Source organism: Poeciliopsis prolifica, unplaced genomic scaffold (assembly GCF_027474105.1).
Source record: "Poeciliopsis prolifica strain line A6 unplaced genomic scaffold, Auburn_PproV2 SCAFFOLD006, whole genome shotgun sequence".
In the NCBI taxonomy this organism is placed as follows: Eukaryota; Metazoa; Chordata; class Actinopteri; order Cyprinodontiformes; family Poeciliidae; genus Poeciliopsis; species Poeciliopsis prolifica.
The window spans coordinates 7,736,043-7,755,833 of record NW_026562381.1 but is presented as its reverse complement, the minus strand read 5'-3'; the positions used below and the strand labels follow the sequence as shown (position 1 = coordinate 7,755,833).

The window sequence follows — 19,791 nt, the reverse complement described above, 5'->3', positions numbered from 1 at the left end:
GGAGCTCAGGAATGATGCAGTTGTATGGTTTCCATGTGCTCCACATCTACTGGCCCTCAGTTCCCAGGAGCCAAAGGTCTTCTGAGCGACCCGGGCGCTCAGAGTGTCTGTCTGGAGTCCGTCTCATTATTCAGTCTGGTAACAATCATCTATACCTTTTTAAGTTCCACTCTAGCAGAGAAAAAGCAGCATACAGCTGTCCATGTTAGTGAACAGCTACGTTAGCTTAGCTCTAACTCTCGACTAAATACAGCAACAAGAAAAACAACAAACACAGTCCAACAGTCCGAAACGCTATTGCGTCCTGCTTACTTGCATACTTTATATTATAACTTCTCTAGACGACAAGTCTGAGCTTACTCACTATGAAACCAGCTAACTGCTCCTCCTCTGCTATCTCCTCTCATGCTGGACCAAACTCTCCTCTTCATTATTCCTCCCTCACACCTGTGCTACCTTGACAGACCGTATGTCCTGTAAGAAAATACAATTCCCCACAAAAATAACTTATTTTAAACAATGAAAACATATATTTTAATAACTTTTTATGAACTTTGAAATGTTGATTGAAATCAAAGGATAAAATAAATTAATTTATCCTTGCTATTTATTTTCTTAGACTTCTCTTTTGTTTTTTTTTAATATCCAGATTACAAAATGTTGCACCAAAGAACAGGTTTATATTCTTACTGCTTTACAAAGGAGTTGCTCCAGATTCAGACCTTCAACTTTGCATAAGTTAATTGTTTCATTTCAGAAGTATTTCTGAGAATCAGTATGGAAACATGACTCAGCTGTGGAGGAGGGTGGAAGTCCAAGGGCTTTTGTGAAACTTCTTGTTATGTGGTGTTTATAATACCATTAATTCATTCTATGTACCCACTTGAATGCCAGCACACTCCAAAGCAAAGTATTTTTATCCTTGCAGCAAGTCTAAAATGAAAAATGCTCAGAAAAATGCAGCATGTGTGTATTCTGGCCTGCAGCTGATTGGTCCTCAACAGAGAAGCAAAGACAGAGGAAACCTGGAAGTGTCAACTGTTGGATTATAGCTACAAACTTCCTCACACACTTATAAATCCACCAACACAGTCCAGAGCCAAACCAACTGACCACGGCGTGTCACATCCTGCGCCAATGCAGTGAGGTTTCCTTTGCAAAGTAACACTTCTACAGCCAAGGAAAGGCCGCCTGTTTAATGTCCGAAAAGCCACAGTGGGAGCCGGCGGGCTTATGCAGTAGCATCTGGCCTCGCCTCAGATGCCTGCCAGGGTGGACATTATATGAGAATAATTGGCCAGGACAGCAATGTGTGAGATGAACAAATGAGTCCCTCCTCCTGGGTGACCTGATGGCCAAAAGAAAAAGGAACAACACTCTCTGGGTGTAATAAAGCACTTTAGCAACAGACTGGTTGAATTAACACATGCAGAACATTTATAATCAGAATTATAAATGTGCAAAAATTTCATCAGATTTTCCGTGCATGTTTCTAAGTTTTTGAATAATTAATTCTTTGACAGTTTTTAATTTGAATGATCTGCACAAAGTCATAATTGTTAGTCACGTTATAAGATCTACTGAGTAATGATAATAAAACTGCAGTAACACTCAGAGTGAAGTTTTTAGTTTTTAGAAGAATGTGAAAACATGCAATTTGTTCAGGGGGTTCAGAAAACACAGAAGTTTTAGACTCCTTCAGTCATTATTCACACAATAGAATACACTTTGTATCTAAAAACAATGCTTTCTCTTATCCTTAAAGAAAGGTCATATTGAATACACACATGGGAAAGATACATTTCTGAACCCTTTGTCCTCTGAGTAAATATTATATTCACTCATTACCATGCATAGCACTAAAACTTTTCTACTTTTCATTCATAAAATCCTGAAAAAGAAAATTACTGGTGTTAAACTTTGGAAATTATTTATTTTCTTCTGAAAACCATTGACCTTTGTGTTGGAAATTTGGATTCTATATTTACTATGTAATATATTATTAAGCATTTTTCCTATTGAAATCAAGAAAACACAAGTGGAGTGAGTACCTGACGGACTTCAGGGTCTGTGTGTGTAGGCAGGTGATCAGCAGCAGGAGTTCCACAGGGCTCTGTACTCTCACCATTCCTTTTCACTCCGTACTCCTTCGACATCCAGCACAAGTCAGACTCCTGTCTGTCTGTTAAATTTATTTTGGAGGAGCCACAAGAAGTTCAAACTCAAGCAGAAATTGAAAAATTTATTCTTTAAGCTCAGTATTAGAAAATACACAAACAGTTAAATAACTTTGGTGTTGAAATAAAAAACAACCTCAATGAAATTTCAAAATAAAAATGATTAAGAATAGAACATGAAAACTAATTCTACTGTACAGCAAACATGTAGCAAACAAGGGACATTATATTTAAATTCACTTTCATTAGAAATAAATATTTATTATGAACAATCATTCTGCAAAAACAACAAAATGCAACATATTCCTCAAGCAAGCAAAGTGGATATTGCTGATATGGATAACAGAAATGTTTCTAGACAATGTCCAACTGGTTCAAAATTTGCAACAAACTCTCCTTGAAAATCTTTGGTATAAAAAACAAAACTGAAAAAAATATTTACACATAATGTGATTGTATCCCACTGCATTTTACCACTGACAAATCTGTAGCAAAGCTCAAAGATGGTAAAGGAAAGTAGCCAAACACGCTTCTCTTTGGCTCAACGGTGAAAAACCATGAAACTGTGGGAGTTAAGCAGCAGTAGGCAGCTCACTTACAGAGACTAGAAGCCCTTAAACAAGACGCTCCCTTAAATGTAACAGTCCACACTGAATGAAAACATTTTCCGGATGAGCAGACAACGTCTCTGAGTTATCTCCATTTCTGGAGCTGTTTGGTAATAGTCCACATTTACTCCAGTGATTTTCCTTTCCTCTAAAATGCACTCAGAGCACACTATTTGTATTCCCCGATGGTCACGTCCGTACCGAAGATTTATTAGATTGCAGTCTGTTCTGATTCATCCAATTAGTGAAAGGACAAGAGAAGAATCTTGTTAGCTCCTCAATGAAAGTGGATGAGATTCAGAACGGCTGCAGAGTTCATGTCTGATGTTTTGGTGCTACTGTTGGCAGCTTCCATGCAGATCTGAGATCAGTTCCGGTTGTCTTTACAGACACAGGAACACTCTTCATGGTGCTCCAAGGCCACATCCGTCATGGACTTCTGCAGGCTTTTCCCTCCGCCTCGATGTTTCAACAGAAGAACCTGTTGAGAAGATGCATACAGTGCATGAGATGATCGGTGCACAAAACTTCACTGAAGCACATTTCGTTTTTTATCCGCTTAAAAACATGCACAGAAATAATTTCTAAACAAACTGGAATGAAAAAAATACAAATCATTTTAGAGAAAAACAATGGTGGATAAATACATTTCTTCCCTTCATTTTGTTTTTTCTTACTGTACTAAAAATAATAATAATAATAAAAAAACAGTATAAAAAGATTCAAAACTTAGAGTTGATTATTGATCAGAAGTGCTTTAGTTGGATGCAATTAAAAACATGAATTGAAAATGAAAAAAAAAGAGTTGAATAAGTTGGCACATAACATTGTCAATAAGAGTTTTCTTGTATGCAGCTTTGACTTTTCATGGTTGGTTAGCAGAGAAATGTAAAAATGTGATAACAGTACAATTCAATTCAATTTAAATTAAATTAGAAAATAGTTTTTGACTCAGCTGAATGGAGAAAAAAAGAAGACTTCTTGGGCTCATTCATAATAAGGAAGAAAAAAAGGCACCCATGTATCAGATCATATTTTTACCCTTATGACTCAGGAGGTCACAGGTCACATAATTCCATCAACATTAAACACTAAAAATGTTCTCAATCAAACACCTTTTATGTATTTTTTACCAGGGGTGCCAATATTTATTTTCAGGACATTGTGATTTCATAAGATTTAAGAAAGTAAAATATTTGATTGTTTCTGAGTTGACTGTGTGATGCCGTTGCAAGCATAGAAAAAGGATTAAATTCCTTTTTGGTTCACAAGATAAAAAAAGTTTTAAAGTTTGATCTCTGAAGTGATGCTTACCTCATGGTATTTCTTTGTGACCCTTGCTGGCACGCACTGGCAGTCAACGCAGCGATGAGAGCAGCAGGCACAGTTTCCACCACAGCGTTTTACAAGGAGGCAGCTGGGCCAGAAAATGACATCTGTCCTTTTCAGCTCCTCTCGCAAAGACACTGAGTAGTTGCGTGGCGTGCAGCTGTACAGCCGAACTTCTTCCCTCAGCAGATTGAGATCAGCTCCTTCTCAAAGACACAGAAGAAGACCCAGAATAACCTCAGTGCAAAAATATTTATCCCAGTTTCAAAGCAGAGAGGAAATTTATGGTGAAGTTTACAGAGCTTGCATTCAATTCCTGTTTTAGTATTTGTTCTTTTCACGTATTTATTTAGTTTTCTTTTAGCAAGGTTTTAAACATGTTTCTAGAGCAGAAATTAAAATCTAGAAGATGAAATGCTCTACCTCTGGCCTTCCTGTTGAAGATGAACGACTTCCCCAAGACGTGCCACGTGGGTTTGTCCAGCTCCTCCATATCCAGCTGCCATCGCTCCGGTTCCAGATACTTCATGACGTCCTCCACTGTGCTGAGCACCGCCACCGCCTCCAACAACTCCTCAACACCCTCCAGGGACGGAGGGGGCTGCGTGGTGGCCTCTGGCTCTGATGCACTCTGCACAAAGAATGATCAAATAAATCAATCTACTCCATATTCATGATGATTCAGTGACAATCTTTAACAGTTACGACAATCTGACTTCACCTTCTTTAAGTTGTCTACAAAATCTGATTATATTTTCATGTAAAATTAATAAAAATGTGAAAAGCATTAAAAATGTTGATATTTTAGGTTTTGTCAATTGCTTGTCATTGTCAGTTCCTTTATGATTGCTTTTATTTTATCCTGGTCAGAATATTCCATTATTGGTTCCTTGTGTTACTCTTGTGTATCATGTATTGCTAGTCCTTAGTTTTTTAAAGCGTTTAAAGTGAAACTGCTGATTTTCACCAGCCTGCTTTTGGGTTCTGCTCGTTGCTGTTCTGTGACATCGACACAAATTGCTGTTTCTTGCTTTTTACAAATCTTAAAATGTTTTATGATTGAAAATTGATTTTCTTTTTGTGAAGTCAGTGAATAGCAAATAATACTGTGTGGTGAACTAATGCTGAAATTTACTTAGTTTGTGCAAAACTGAGTAAGTAGCTTGATAACATAAAAAGTAAAGATACTTTATATATTTTATGGAGATGGCTTTGATTTTTTGTGTCAGTGACCTCGCTGTCAGTCCCTGAGCAATAAACTTTCTGCTTATTGCACTCAGAAAGGTTAATAATGCAGAAGTAAGAATGGAAAAGAATATGTTGTGAAGGATTTTCTATACTCTAATTAAACATGTTACAGGTCTGAAGGAATGCAAAATTTGTCTACAAATCCTAACTGTTGTAGCTTCACATTTGATACAAATAACCAGAACTTCAAGTGAAAAGCACAGAGAATTTAAACATAAATCTCTGATTTGCAGTCTGTTTCCCTTTGAATTAATACGAGGTCGAGATCTGAAGACTTTTCTCTGACATGTAGAAACTTGATGTTTTGGATATCTAAGTGAAAATGGGAAAATAAAATAGTCTTCAAAAAGAAAAATATGTTTGCTGTGAAATATCCACAGCAAAGTGCTGATTTAAATGACATTACATTTTTTGGGCATTTTATTAACCTCAACATTACTGGAATTATCTAAATGCAAAAGCAGAGAAAGGCTTTGAACTTCTAATTCTCAAAAATGAATAAATAAACATAATTCTATTAATTATGTTTGGCAACCATAAGAATTAAATCTATTTGAAAATGTACCATTTTATATTAGTAGAAGTCAGATATGGGTAAAATTTGGACAAATAATTAGTATTGTTAATGGAAAAGTTTTACTAGAAAAAAACTTTTCTAGTATATATTTAAAAATAAAAAAAATGTTTGATGTTTCCTTTAAAAATTAAAGATATGTGTAATGTTTCCTTTAAACTCTAAACATGTTTAATATAATTCTAAATAACCAAAAGTTAAACAATGTTTGTGAGTCATTTTAATGAACAAAAGTTCTGCTGTGATACTCTTTGCTTTTATAAAACTTCATCAGACCATTTGTTTTTAACTTTTAACTAGATTATTATTTGTAATGTTTACTTTAAAATACAATTTTAGAAAATGATTGTAAAGCATTAAAATGTAACTCATCCAATGGCTATTTTTCTTTCATAAGACCACAGTTATTATTTATCAGAGCTTCAGATGAGTTTTTTTCTTCTTTTATTAGCACTTATTATTTGGTTAAAAAAAAAAATCGACCAAGTTTTCGTGAGTAAAATTAGCGACCAGTCAGAACTGGTACGGATTATTCAGAAACAGACATTGTTGGACGTTGAACAGGTTTCCCAGCTGTTTATAAAGAAACTCTTTTTCTGACTGGAATATTTCTCAGCCAGATTCATTTTGATGTATTTGAAACATTTGAATATTTGACAGAGGCAGTCTCATCATTATCTTTGTCATTTTATAAGCCTTTTTATATCATGCGTTTCCAAAACATACAAGAACTTTCGCTTTGATAGCTGAGAAATTTTATATTCTTTACACTTTCGTTTTATTTGATTAGTGAATATTAAATACTATTCATTTCACAATTTACATTCTCCTTGACAAAAAAAGACATTCAGAATATTTCTAGTAGATGCATATAGTTGTGACTATATTCAAAATACTGTACCCTCCAGACAGAACAGCAATATGAAATAACGACAGACTTTTATTAAGCTGTCAAATGTCATTACATCTCTTTCACCTCCTCTGCCCACTTTGCATAGCAGCATGTTGTTGTGCCTCTGAATGGGTCACAGTGTTATTTGTTTCCAGCTCTCAGTTCTCCTGGCTGCAACTCTCAAACAAAAGATTGAAAACTTGGCTTTGGTCCTCCCACAACAGAAGAGACTGATTTCAGTTCTGTTCAAGCAAAATGTCAAATCGCTGGCTTCCTAACCCTAACTCTCTTATCTGACTGACATGTAAAAGGAAACATTGTCACAAGTATTTAAGACGCTTCTTGCAGCTGTGCCTAAAAGCTTTTGGAAAGGAAAGGAAAAAAAAAAAAGAGATTGAAAAGACATTTCTGGGAACCAATATGGCTCCTAAGTAATTCATACAGCTAAATTAGTAATGAAGAAATGCTGCTTGGAGATGTGTGAGTAGTTTAAAATAAAACAGTGCAAATATTTGTGGATTTATCTCTATTCAATATGAAAATTACAAACCAATACTTGAGTCAACCTAGGCATGAAATAAAAAAACAACAGTGTGTTCAGTCAGAGGTTTCTTTAAGACCTCTGTAATGCTGATAGCTATAGAAGCTTTTAGAGATTAACAAAATATTGTTGAATTGAACTGGATTAAGTTGAAATACATAAGACTTATATAAAAAAAAAACCCTGGATTAGAATTGTGTACTATAAATTGTATTTATGTTAAAATCGTATTTGTATTTTTCTGTCTCCTGGGAAAAGAACTTGTGAAATGACATGACAAGTAGTAACAAGTAAGGAAGGGCAAAGACCATTTACAGCTTTTGAATGCCAATGATGCAACCACAGCATGCTTCAGGATTAGCTTCAGACAGTAGTCCTTTAAAAAACATGTCAGTTTCATTAGAAAATCAGAAGACGCATTTGACACATTTGAAACGCCTCATTTTCAGTTGAGACCTTTAAAATCAGTCAGTGTGCATCTATGGGAACAATAGAAAATCAAAATCAAGACAAAAAGCAACACAAGATAAACAGTACAGACTGAAGTAAGGTGAGTGAAATAACCTTTAACTTTGGCTTGGTGCAGATTCAAAAACAGCAAGCTGATTTGACTTTACAAGCAGAAGTGACAGATGTACATGGACCCACTGGCCCAGCAGTCAGCTGAGGGTCAAAGGTCAAATAAAAAACAGAATAAAATCAGTGGAAGAACATCCTTGCTGATTTTTTTAAAAAGATGATGCTTTAGGTATAAAAAGCATCTTGGAGTAATCAATCAGGTATATTATATCACTAATTCAATTTGATAGGCCCATTTCACAATGTTTTCTTGAGGCTCTTTAAAAGATATTAATTTCAATTCTGCCAGGTGTAATATATAGATACTAAAAAGCATCAAAGAGTAGCAGGGATATTGTTTTGGTTTAGCAAGTGTGTGCTGGTTGTAAAAAGTTGAGCGTTTCTGTTTATCGGGCCAGAATGAAAGTGGAACATTTTGCCCTCTGACCCCAGAGAACAGGCCCGTTTCCAAGCGGTGTTCCACACTCGGTGTTCTTCTCACGCAAAAGCCCATAATCTTATTCCTGGTAGCTAAAATGACAGGTTCAACTGACCATGTTGAGATGACAATTCTGAAATAGCATCCTGGGAAAGCTTTTGAAAACAATATATTCTTTCACATGCAGCTGCAAACCACTTCCCTGCACAACAGAACTTTGAGTAAGCATCAAGGTTTTCTGTACACGAAAAAGTAGTTTACTTTCTTTCACTACACATAATAAACTGTAATTAAGGTCAGTGTAAAAACAGACCTTAGTTTAATCATGGCAAAGAAGACTCCTGCATTGATTTTTAACCAAGTTTTACACAGAAGCTTTCTCAAAAGCTTCTGTTTGTTTTTTACTAAATAGATCTTATGAGCTCTGCGCAGCATGCGCCACTATTTAAATAAACCTGCATTTGTTTCGTCTCAGCTGCGTACAACTCCTTTTTATCCCTTAAAAAACAAGCCAGTTGAGTGATTTCTTGGGCCAGTGCCGCTCAGTTCTGGATTGAGACCTCAGCACCCCAAGACAATGATGTATGTTTTGTTTGCTCCCTTAACCCACAACGCCCACCACTCAGCGCCCGTCACGCTCCATTCAACAGGCCCCTTCTCCTCCATGTTTTCACAACCTTTTTGCCTCGACTGTTTCTTTTTCTTCTTAAAATTTCTTCCTGTGGATTACAGACAGAGTTTTATTTTGTTCCCCTCTTCCCATTCCATGGAAGTGGTAGGGTGGAATCATTGCTTGTTTAAATAGAAACTACAGAGCTGGCCTCTGCGTGGCATGAGGTTCCAGTAGCTGCTGGTTGACCACAGAGGAAACACAGAGCGCTGCTGTTCAGCGGGCTCCTCCTCTGTCGGACACGAGTTCAAAGGGGAGACAAACTGAGCATTTGAAGCCCAAAGCTTTCCTTTTCTCCCAAATGGTTTCCTGCACCTTTAACAGTTTGACTATGAAAGAAAAACTTTGTCTCGAATGACGAAGCTGTTCACTATTTTAAAGCTATTTTAGTAATGGAGATAAATCATTTGAAATTGTCCGTAGATTGTCCGTGTAGCTGCAGTCAAGCTGTTTTTTTTTGTTGAAGATTTTGGTGAATCATTTTGATGAATAATTTTTAAGTGGATCTGAGCATAAAGAAAGGAAGCAGATTTTGTAAAGCATCAGGTCCAATCATGCAAAATGTTAAAGGTTTAAAAACATGGACGTTTTATTTGTTTTTGCTTTTAATAATTGTTTTGAATCATTCTGTTTTTGTATAAAAGATAATAAAACAGCTGATTTAATGAATTTTAAAAGTATAAGGTGAAATTTAGTGGGAATATTCTTTAATCCACTCAGGTTTATAGCTATACAACTTTTACCCATAATTAACAAATTTTCAGTGGGGTTGAGTGAATAGAGAAGCTGAATATTTGTCTGTTTTATCTATTCCAAAACCAGCTTTGATGCCTGTTTAGGATCGTTTATGTGGAGGAAAACCCAACTGCATCCAAGTTCAAACTATCTGGTGCTCAGGTGAAGCGAAGTAGAAAAGATGAGTTAATCCTTTCTTTTTTTTTGCATATTTAATAAATTGCTTGACCATCTTGGACTGGAAGTTTATTGGTATGTATGCTGTCTTTAAGTGCCACTAAATGGTTATTGATTCTCTGAAAGAATCAGAAAACAGTTCAGACTTTTCTGCTGAGTCATCACCAACATCATTCCACATGCTGAGGTAAAGGAGTCTTCATCACAGCAGAGTTCCTTATGTGACTCTGAATGAGTTTAATTAATGTCACTGGGAGATTTGAGTTGCACCTGCAGTCACTGTGTTGCAGGTGTTGTCTTTTTAGATCACAATTCTGCTACAAAAATCCACAATAATGAATAACTTATTTTGATTAATACATAAACTTTCTGTAGAGCTTGAAAGAAGTGAGAATTACATTTCTGGATTAATTATCCTGTTTTAACCCATCAAACAGGCAAGTTCAGTTGAATCTTCACTATAGCAAGAAGTAACAGTGCAGGCTTTTATCTTTTCCTGCTGAAAGTTTCAATGCCCTGCTCTTTTATCAGTGTGAAGTACACCGTGACCTTTGTATAATTTTTATAATATCCACAAACTCCTTCTTAGTTCATGTTCCCGTCATAAATCTTGATGTGGGATTTAATGTAGAAAGATTGGTGAGGCAACAATAAAAGAAGCAGAATAAAAGTTACATAAGTATTAGAATGCACTTACACTAACCCTATCTACTTCTGCTCAATTCAACCAATAGGGATTAATGCATAACTTTATTTACTTAAAGCAGGTAAACAGAGCAGGACAGGTTGAAACGTAGCAGTTGTCTCTTGAGTTTATCTCTGGGTTTAAACCGGGACAAAAGGACCGGGAGCATGCATCGCTGTGTGTGGTCTGCTGTACTGAGGGAAAGAAGTTGCAGAGGAACAAAAATAAATGAAAAGATGACAGATGAAGACAAAAATCACCTGATTTATCTATATGCAAAATGTTCAAATGTGTCACATGTTTTCTTCTTCTTTTCAGTTTATTTAAACATTTTGACATTCTTTGTAAAATCATAATGTAAAAATCTTGCACCCGCTACCCACTTTAAAAGTGGGCATGTGCTCTCAGTTTGTCAAATAGTTTGAATTGTATGAAATATAAAGTAATTCACCAAATGGATGAATGACTTTGTATTCAACTTTGGCAAAGGCTATGAAAATGGAGCAAATGTAATTTCTCTTCAGTAAAATTATATATGGATAAAGCGTTTAACGCTCAATACATTTTATTTCAGTCCGCTGAATAAATTCTCCCAAGAGTCTATGCATTGCATCAGAATTTGTTCTGCTAAAAGAAATCCTAGATAAAGTTGGCTCTGCTTTCAAAACTATGCAATATATCAAAACAACATTAACTTCAGTGTATTAGTTACATCGGTAATTTTCCGGGTCTAACATCTAAAAGCCAATTTTCAAGTAAATTGTTGTCAGTAATTTCCTTGCAGCACATGTTGACTTCTTTTTGTTTATTTGACTGCTTCTGTAAATGTGTGTGCAGTGATGTGGAGTCTGGTGATCTTTACAGCTGTAATAAATGGAAGTACATGTACCAGATGTTGCTACATTCCAACATAACTTAAACATAATTTCTCCCCAATGATACATAAAACCTTGAGACCAAAGAGTCAGAAATAGATTATTGCAAATCAAGGCACCATGTGGGGTATACCAAGCAGATGATTTTTCATTGTGCATGCACAGAGTGACATCGCTTATTGTCAGGTGAATTCCCCGGGTGGGCATAAATGGTTTAGGTACCCGCAATGATCATTCTTCAACTCCTGTTCACTGATGTTTTACCTACCACAGGAAGCAGAGAGTAGTGGAGGCAGAATCCAGGCTCAGAGGGGAAGTATTCATCCGATATGAAACGAACAATAACTTGGCTGCCTTTGGATTTTTGACTTGTTGGTGCAGATTGTGACCCACACCAACGACCCAGGATCGTCTTCTCAGTGGGATCCTCTATTTCCACAAAGTCATATCTAGGAGAGTGGGGCAGAAAATGGTAGAAAGTCATAATGTTGCTTATTCTGGTAAGAAAGTTTAGTTAAAATGTTGAAATATGGTGTTTTCTGGCTTAAATCATGAACGTAAAGCATCTCTTGAAATTTTTGAATGCCAAAAGATGCTTTTCTTGGTTGCTCTGTAGAACTTTGTCATCTTGTATCTTTACAGAGATTTCTCTCCACGGGCCAACCTGTTAAACCCATAAATCCAGTAAAGAGTATAAGGTGCAGATGCTCTTAGCCCCAATCCAGTCTCATTTGTTGTGTCAGTGCTAACACTGAGTGTCTCCAGTTCTTGTTTACTGCAGTTCAGGAGTTCAGCATTTTATTATTAATACTCCTGTGGAGATTGCACTGCCTCCACTTCAGCCGTCTCTGACTCCTAATCACTTTGCCATTTGCATCAACAGAAGCGCTAACCTCTCATTTACTGCTGTCAATTTGGATATTTAGATTTTAGGTATATTGTTTATTTTTCCTGCAGGCTCAGTTCAAAATTATTTTTACAAAACAACTTGTTCTGACATGAGCAAAGCTTTAACTGAGTTTTCTTTGAAGGTGAACGTTTTAATTTCCACCGTTTTAGTTGGGGATTTGCATATACTGCAAGCTGTTGTCTGAACAAAAAAAAAAAAACTATCAGAAAAACTCAAGTTGCATCCTTGATCCTTTGCAAAAACACATTCATTTTAACTTCATCTGGAATCCATCAGTTTATACCTTTTTCTGTTTTATACATTGTGAAATGTTCCTGAGGAAAAGCCTTTTTCTAAAACTTGCCACTCTGACAAATCCCTGGTTCTGACAGATGGCTTATCAATTATGCAGAATTGCTTGATCATTACGCATCACCATGTGTTCAGACTCACCATGTTAAACAGTAGTTTTTTTCTCAGATTATCCAGAGCACTGACAAACTGAATGTACCAAACTTCATAAACTGTTGAGAACTGAAATATTTTTAAATAAAAATTTGAAATGAAAACGATGCCTTATGCACGCAGCAGTGTGCAGTAAACTGTACTTAATATTCAAAAAGCTTTCTCCTACGCTGTTTTCACCTCGTCAATTATTAATAGACAGAATCCGCCACGGCAATGACGCATATTAACAGAACAAACACATTTTCTTTAGTCCTCTCTTTTCAGACTGAAGACACAGGGCACAAATGCATTTCTGGAAACAGTCGTGTCTGGGAGCTGACAAGCACGACTCTGCTGCCATGCCAACCAGCAGCGAGAGCAATCCCTCTTCAATATGCTTCTCCTCCAGTGGATTTGGTAAGAATGCTTTTCATCTCGCCACAGACAAACAGAATAGCAGATGAGGATCTCAACTATACAGCCCCTTTCTCACATCTTAACACACAGATCTTGCTCCAGGCTTGCAACCGGAGCTGAACACGTCTCCCACTGCTTGTTTGCTTTGGCCCCTGTCATTGCTGTGGATCACTGCATAGGACACGGCATGCTTGTTTATTTGAATCACAAAGCAGTGACACGAAGGTAAATGCCTGGCATCAATAGCTTTGTGTTAGATTGTTTTTTTTTTTCCTCTAACAGCCGTGTTAGGAATGTCTGAGGGAAAAAAAAAATTGTGAATACATTTTTAAACACAGATATAAAAGAAGAAACGGCCAGGAGGATATGTTTGTATGTATGTTTGAGTGTGGAGTAGAAATGAAGAAATTGAGGGAATGAAAGAAAAAAGACATTGAAACATGTTTGTAAATGTACATCATTTCCTGTACATTCATTCAGCCTGCCAACGCTGCCAGGAGTCTGCATCTTGGCATCTGTCCAAAACCTGTTGAGTTGAGGGGGAGGAAGGTGATGGTGAGGTGCTGACTTCTCTGGACCTGGAAAAGGATGTTATTGTCTCTTACGATGGTCTCTAAAATCTATGACATGTTCAGGCTGGTAAAGAAGGGACAGCACAAGCGCTGTTAGTCTGCACTCTGAATCATGGAGCAACTTTCACTCTCAGGGTTTTGACGGCAAGACTGATGTCTTGTGTAAACAGGACATCAGTCCTGTTTACACAAGACAAGAACTACACAGGTGTGTGGATCCAGAGCTGTGTGGGTTCCTTCAGTCAGCAGCAAATGAACACATAAAAATGAAAAGTGATGTTGAGCTAAAGGCTCGACATCCACAGTGAAAACCTGCAGCACCGTTTTAACAAGACTCTGGATCAAGATCAGAACCGGAATAAAAACACCTCCTATTATCGGCTATATTTTGAGGACATGCTGTATTTAAAGCTTCATAGTATTTATTCCACCTTGGTGAATTGTTTTATTACATGACCTGACAACTTTTACAGCTCCGATGGAAGCAGTAGTTCCATTCATCATCCATTAGAGGGCTCTCCAGGTATTTCAACCGAGCTCTCCATCCTCCTGTCTACTCCACGTTTCCCTAGTAAAGCTCCACTTCTCCAACCAGTGATTCACAGACATCCCGGCACTGAGTTTTAAGCAGACCAAATAAATCGATCATTAGGAATTGGGAAGTCCATTTAAACTGAATGACAACAGAAGTGAAGCCCACCAATAACTGAAAGTCAATGAAGCTGATGATATACTGTGGTATGCAGTTGTGTTTGTATGTTTCCATTCAGGGCGTGTCATTCAAACTATTTAGTAAGCAGCTGAAACTGTCGACCTCATCATGTGAAATATGATGTTCTGATCAACGTCATTGAGGCGTTTCAGGCAGAACAAATCACTCTGCTGTGGGAGTTTTCGATATTCAGGGCCTGATGTGGCAGGCTGAAGGCAATTTCACAAATGGCCACACACCAACTTTAAATCTTTAAAGACGGGACAACAATCCAGATGGGACATGCTTCTCTTTTTTTCACCAAACAACATGTATCTGACATGCCTTTGAGGAAAGCCAATGTGTGATGGTCGTCGACCAAAACTGTTAATTTTCTAACAAATGTGCAATGTGGTCTTTTATGTTAAGAATAGCTATATTTCTTAATGTGTGTGATTTTGTTTTTTTTAATTGTGTTTTTTTTTTTTTTTTTTTTTTTTTCATCATTGGATGGGATGTAAAGGGGGACCTTTTTAAATATCACATCATGACTTTATTGTCTTACTTGCATATTCCATCTTCAGGATCCTCCAGGCCAAAGTTCTTGTCAAATGTGAGCTGGATCCTCATGTTGTCGGCCGCCACCAGTCTCCAGACCAGCATGGTATCCCTGGGATAAGTGTGTGGGAAGTCTGGGCTGTGGATCATTCCCTCTCCAGACACAGTTAAGACTTTTTCCTGAAGGGATTCCTGAACTCCTGAAACGGAAAGCAAATATTTGATTTATGTTGGCTTTTAACAAATTCTGGTTTGACTGACAGATCAGATCAGATAACTACCATCATGCATGGTGCCCTGTGAAGTATTCACATCTCTTAAACCTTTATAAAGACAGAGTTCAAAGTATTTAGGACTGTAAGTGACAGAGCAAATAGAAAGCGACCAAGTGTGAAATCTATACCTGAATAAATAAGCAAACTGTATCCTGATTGTTTGCTCAAAAAAGTATCAAGTTTTCATTATTTTATTTCTATTTTATGTCTCACCTGCTACTCCTTTGGTAATGAATTTTTTAAATTAGCATATTTGATTCTAATTCAAACATGCTAATACGTTTCTCAACTCTCCCTCAGGAAATCCAGAACGTTAACTAAAATATGTGTTTCTCACATTAAACTATGCAAGCAGATATCGTTAAATTATCGGTGCCTTACATGTAAGTTCATCTTTAAACACACATTATTAGTAAATTACTTGGCTACTTCGTAAATTAAATGTGGCGTAGTCTGTTGGGTTTAATAAAGCCCACTTTATCTGCTGTGGGCTTTTAATCACTCAGTTTGCCAGGGATTCATAGCAAAACAGCTGAAAGGATATTTTCATCTACAAGCCTTGCTGGTGGAAACACAACCTCACTAATAAAATTGAGTTTGTATGTAGTGTGTGTGTGTGTTTTAATCTCTTTACTATGGACCTTTTATGTGTCTGGAAAAAGGATACGATGATGAAGAAGATAATGATAATGAAGATGATATTCATTAAATTCATTGTGAGTGTAAGTCCTGTTGTCTGTCTCCTTTGCATTAGCAGATAACTTGAGAGTGGAAATGTTCTTGTCTCTGTGAAGATGAACTTATTTAATCTTATGAATGGCATGTTGAAGAAATATATACGTACAAACTAGAGGAGAAGGAAGTCATGAGGAAATTAAATTAAATGTTAAAAACTTTCATTTAAAACAGGTAAAGAATTAATAAAGTTTTTCTGTTACTCCTGTGTTATAGGAAACATAACAGGCATAACAAAATGAATGTAATAAATTACAGATTGTGACATTCTACTGCTTCAATAAATAATACATTGATTGAGTTTTTTAACACATCGTTAGCAGGGTGCCAATAAGTTTAGAAGGTGGTGTACATGATTATTATGTTAAATTCACATAATCCGTTTTAAAACAGAGTATTATTTCGTGGGATGAAGTTTTGGTGTTTATAGAAGGACTTATTTTCATTTTTAGCACCTTTGTCAAAAAACTCTGGTGAAATTAGTATGAAGAACAATAATTGATCGAGTTCTAATAATGATGTTATCACAATTAGCTTATGAGAAAAATCTGGTCAGAAAAGCAATGTTACATTTCCATTTGAATGACTTTTTCTAGATTTTCTTCTGCTGTAAAAAGTTGTTTCTACATCCTTCAAACAGTCTGAAATTTATCTTCAAAAAGCTCATTTTCTCACTGATTGCTGCTTTTATTAAAAAGTTGTTTACTTGCTTCATGTATGACAGGTCCCTGTTAAGATGAATGTGTTGTGTATCTCTAATGAGCGTTCTGTATTCTCGCAGGAGTCTAATACACGAGATGATCAGGAGAACCAGGAGGAGGTTAATGGGCTCAAGCGAGGGACTGTCCTCCTGGACATTTGACAGCATAATAAATGGATGACTAACCTTTTCCCCCTGTGCAATAAAGAGTCTTTTTGCTCGAGATGCATATTGAGACCAGGCTGTCTTTAATTTCACATGAACTCGATGTTGTTTTTTATAAGAGAATAAAAAACACATTCAGGTTTGGTTGTATAAACATTTTGTTGGATAATTCGAAGCACAACATAAATCTAAACTTATTTAGTTTTCCTAACAATTTACGCTTTTAGTTTAAACAACTTGAAACAATTATGAGAAAAATGAAAACTTAAACTTCATCAGGAAAACAGATCAAATGTGATTGCTATTATTGGTCGATCTATAATATATAGCTTAACATATATAAGAAAATATGACAGTGATATCTGAGCTTATATTAAAAGATCTATTTGTTTTGTTCGCTTATGCCATCCAGGATGTTGTTCCATCCTGGATGGCATAAAGCAGGCTTCTTAATTTTTTAATGCATATTAATCTGGAGGTGAAAGTTCAACGCCTCAACTAGATTCTAATAATGTCTCCAATTGGTTAAAATAAATATCAGTGCAAACAGGATGTGGGTCAGTTTGAACTGCTCTGGACAGTCGGCATGCCGAGGTGAGCAACTCCTGGACAGTTGGTTTTTATGCAATGTGATGAGAATAGTTGGCATTTGCATTGATTTTGTAGGAATAGTGTGGGACATACGGCATCAAAACTTTGCAACATGTTGAGATTTTTTATACTCAGGAGCTGAAAGTCTAATCCAATTTATAGAATACACATTCTATAAACTCTCCCAAATGATCAAACAGTCAATTAACCACAAATTATGGCATAGTGAGTTAATTGGGGTTTCTCCAAGCATTAACAAGCCAACGTGATTATTGGTGTGATGTGACAAACTGTCTGTGATGTGGTCAGATGTCTAAAGCATTCTGTGCAACCTGCAGATGATCCAGTAATGCAGGTGAAAAATAAATCACAGTAATCCAATCTTGAAGAAACCAGTGGATAGATAATCATTTCAATCTTGTGTTGTCAGATATTATGGAGCTTAGCAATTTTTCACAACTGATAAAAGTTAATGACCAGAGACTGAACATAACCAGATAAAGTTGAAGTGGTCAGAATTTCCTCCAGTCTCCTGATGGAAGATTTTGCAAAAGAGGACGAAGAGTCACATTATGTTATTCTGGAGCATGAAGAAGAACTTCAGATTTGTCTTCATTTACTAGGGAAACACTTGTGTGCTTTTTAAAGCCTGCAGTTTTGATGCCTGCAGAAGTTGTACAGTTAAATATCATCTGCATAGCAGCATATGAGAAGAAGATTCCTGGTGAAACTCTACAGTCACTCAGGTGGTCTCTGTGAATCAGTTAACAGACTTTGTAGGAAATGTAAAACAGAGAATCATGATGGTTTTCAAACTGTAGCTGTTTAACAACTTGGCTTGGTATACTTAAGAAACAAACAAAAAAAATAACGTAAAAGATAAACAAATACTTTGTCGAGTCAGCAACATTCAATGCTCTAAAACTGAAGTGTTACAGCGTTCTGTGGACAGTATCTCGATTTATGAAGAAATTCCCAAAGTCCTGTATTAACCTGTTACAGTTGGTAAAGAAGAAATCAACATTCAGTGAAGGATTACTGAGATAGATATGGGTAATTAAAAGTAAATGTGAAGTATATTTTATATTTTTTCAGGCTTTATTTTAAGAGTAAAACAAATATCCTTATAACTAAATGTTAAATTTCATAGTGACTTCGAGTGAAATGATGAAGCTCCTTTTGATCCCCGCTTGGAATTTCTCCTGAGACTTTCTAAAATAAAGAAAAAGTGGGATAGTTGAGGCATGACGAAAATGATTCCTGAAAAATTAACCGATTCTTCTTTATTGACAGTATGTCTTTGATGTTTTCATTTGGGTTTGGTGATGATCCAGGAGGGAACAGGCTGAATGTGCCAGATGCAAAGGAAAACAAAGCCCGGGCATGACTCCTCAATGAACAGGCTCTTTCATAAATGCGTGAGGAGTTTGGCCTGTAGTACAAAAGGCCTCACCAAATACATGCTACCATTTTGTGCAGAAGAAAAAGCTTCCCTCAAGGCTACAAAATAGATGTCCAATAGCTTTATTTTTTTTCATCCCTCTTTGTCTTTCAAAAATGCTGCAATTTTTTATGCTGTTTAGTGTATTTATTGATGCAATGATAGTAAATGGATTCTGTTGAAATGTGATTTTATTTTTAAATATCTTTTGACTGTGGTGCATAAACTTTCAACATAAAAAAATGATCGGCAGTTTTTACACGCCGTGCTGGCTGAGGAGGAAAGAAGCCAATAGCTTTCATGAGATTAAAGCTTGGCCCTCCATCATAGTGACATGCTTTTAATTACATCTCTATTACTGTTGGCTCTAGCAAACAATCTCCCTATGAATAATGTGAAAAGTATATGATTCTTTAATGTGTGACTCCAGAGACAGATGGTATGAATAAAAAGGAGGTGGGAATTCCTTGTATCATTCTGAAAACATGCAGGACATTATTCCTTATTTGGCAAAATGATAAATGCTGACCAGAAAGTCTGTTTTATAAGATTCTAAAAGAGTCATGAAGTGAAACACTTAGGACACCGTTGAAGAGGAAAAAGAATGCATTATGTCTCAACTAACAGACATTCCAGGCTACTTTATGGATGAAACAATGTCTGATCCAAAAGTTCTGTTAGTATGCAGCATAATCCCCACAAGCTTAACACAAATAGCTACACTAGCTTCGTCTTTGGCGTAAATCATTCAGCACAAAACTCAAGAATATCTTCCAACAGATTTGTCATATTGGATCTTTTG

The 19,791-nt window shown here is 36.3% G+C and overlaps 1 protein-coding gene and 1 long non-coding RNA gene across 3 annotated transcripts in view; one reads left to right on the top strand and one right to left on the bottom strand.

Moving 5' to 3' along the window:
• Positions 1-2,228: 2,228 nt before the first annotated feature.
• The window catches only part of LOC129360778 (platelet-derived growth factor C-like), a 40,491-nt gene continuing 22,928 nt past the window's right edge, over positions 2,229-19,791 (bottom strand). For both annotated transcript variants that reach the window (XM_055031181.1, XM_055031182.1), the window contains 5 exons: positions 15,090-15,282; positions 11,777-11,957; positions 4,538-4,745; positions 4,100-4,317; positions 2,229-3,266 (listed from right to left, as the gene is read on the bottom strand). In XM_055031181.1, coding sequence (XP_054887156.1) covers positions 3,153-3,266; positions 4,100-4,317; positions 4,538-4,745; positions 11,777-11,957; positions 15,090-15,282 — 914 coding nt within the window. In that variant the 3' untranslated portion in view covers positions 2,229-3,152. The remainder of the gene's footprint in view (positions 3,267-4,099; positions 4,318-4,537; positions 4,746-11,776; positions 11,958-15,089; positions 15,283-19,791) is intronic.
• LOC129360779 (uncharacterized) lies at positions 13,137-16,985 on the top strand. Its single transcript, XR_008606091.1, has 3 exons — positions 13,137-13,261; positions 15,109-15,248; positions 16,874-16,985. It is a non-coding gene; the product is annotated as an uncharacterized LOC129360779 (long non-coding RNA).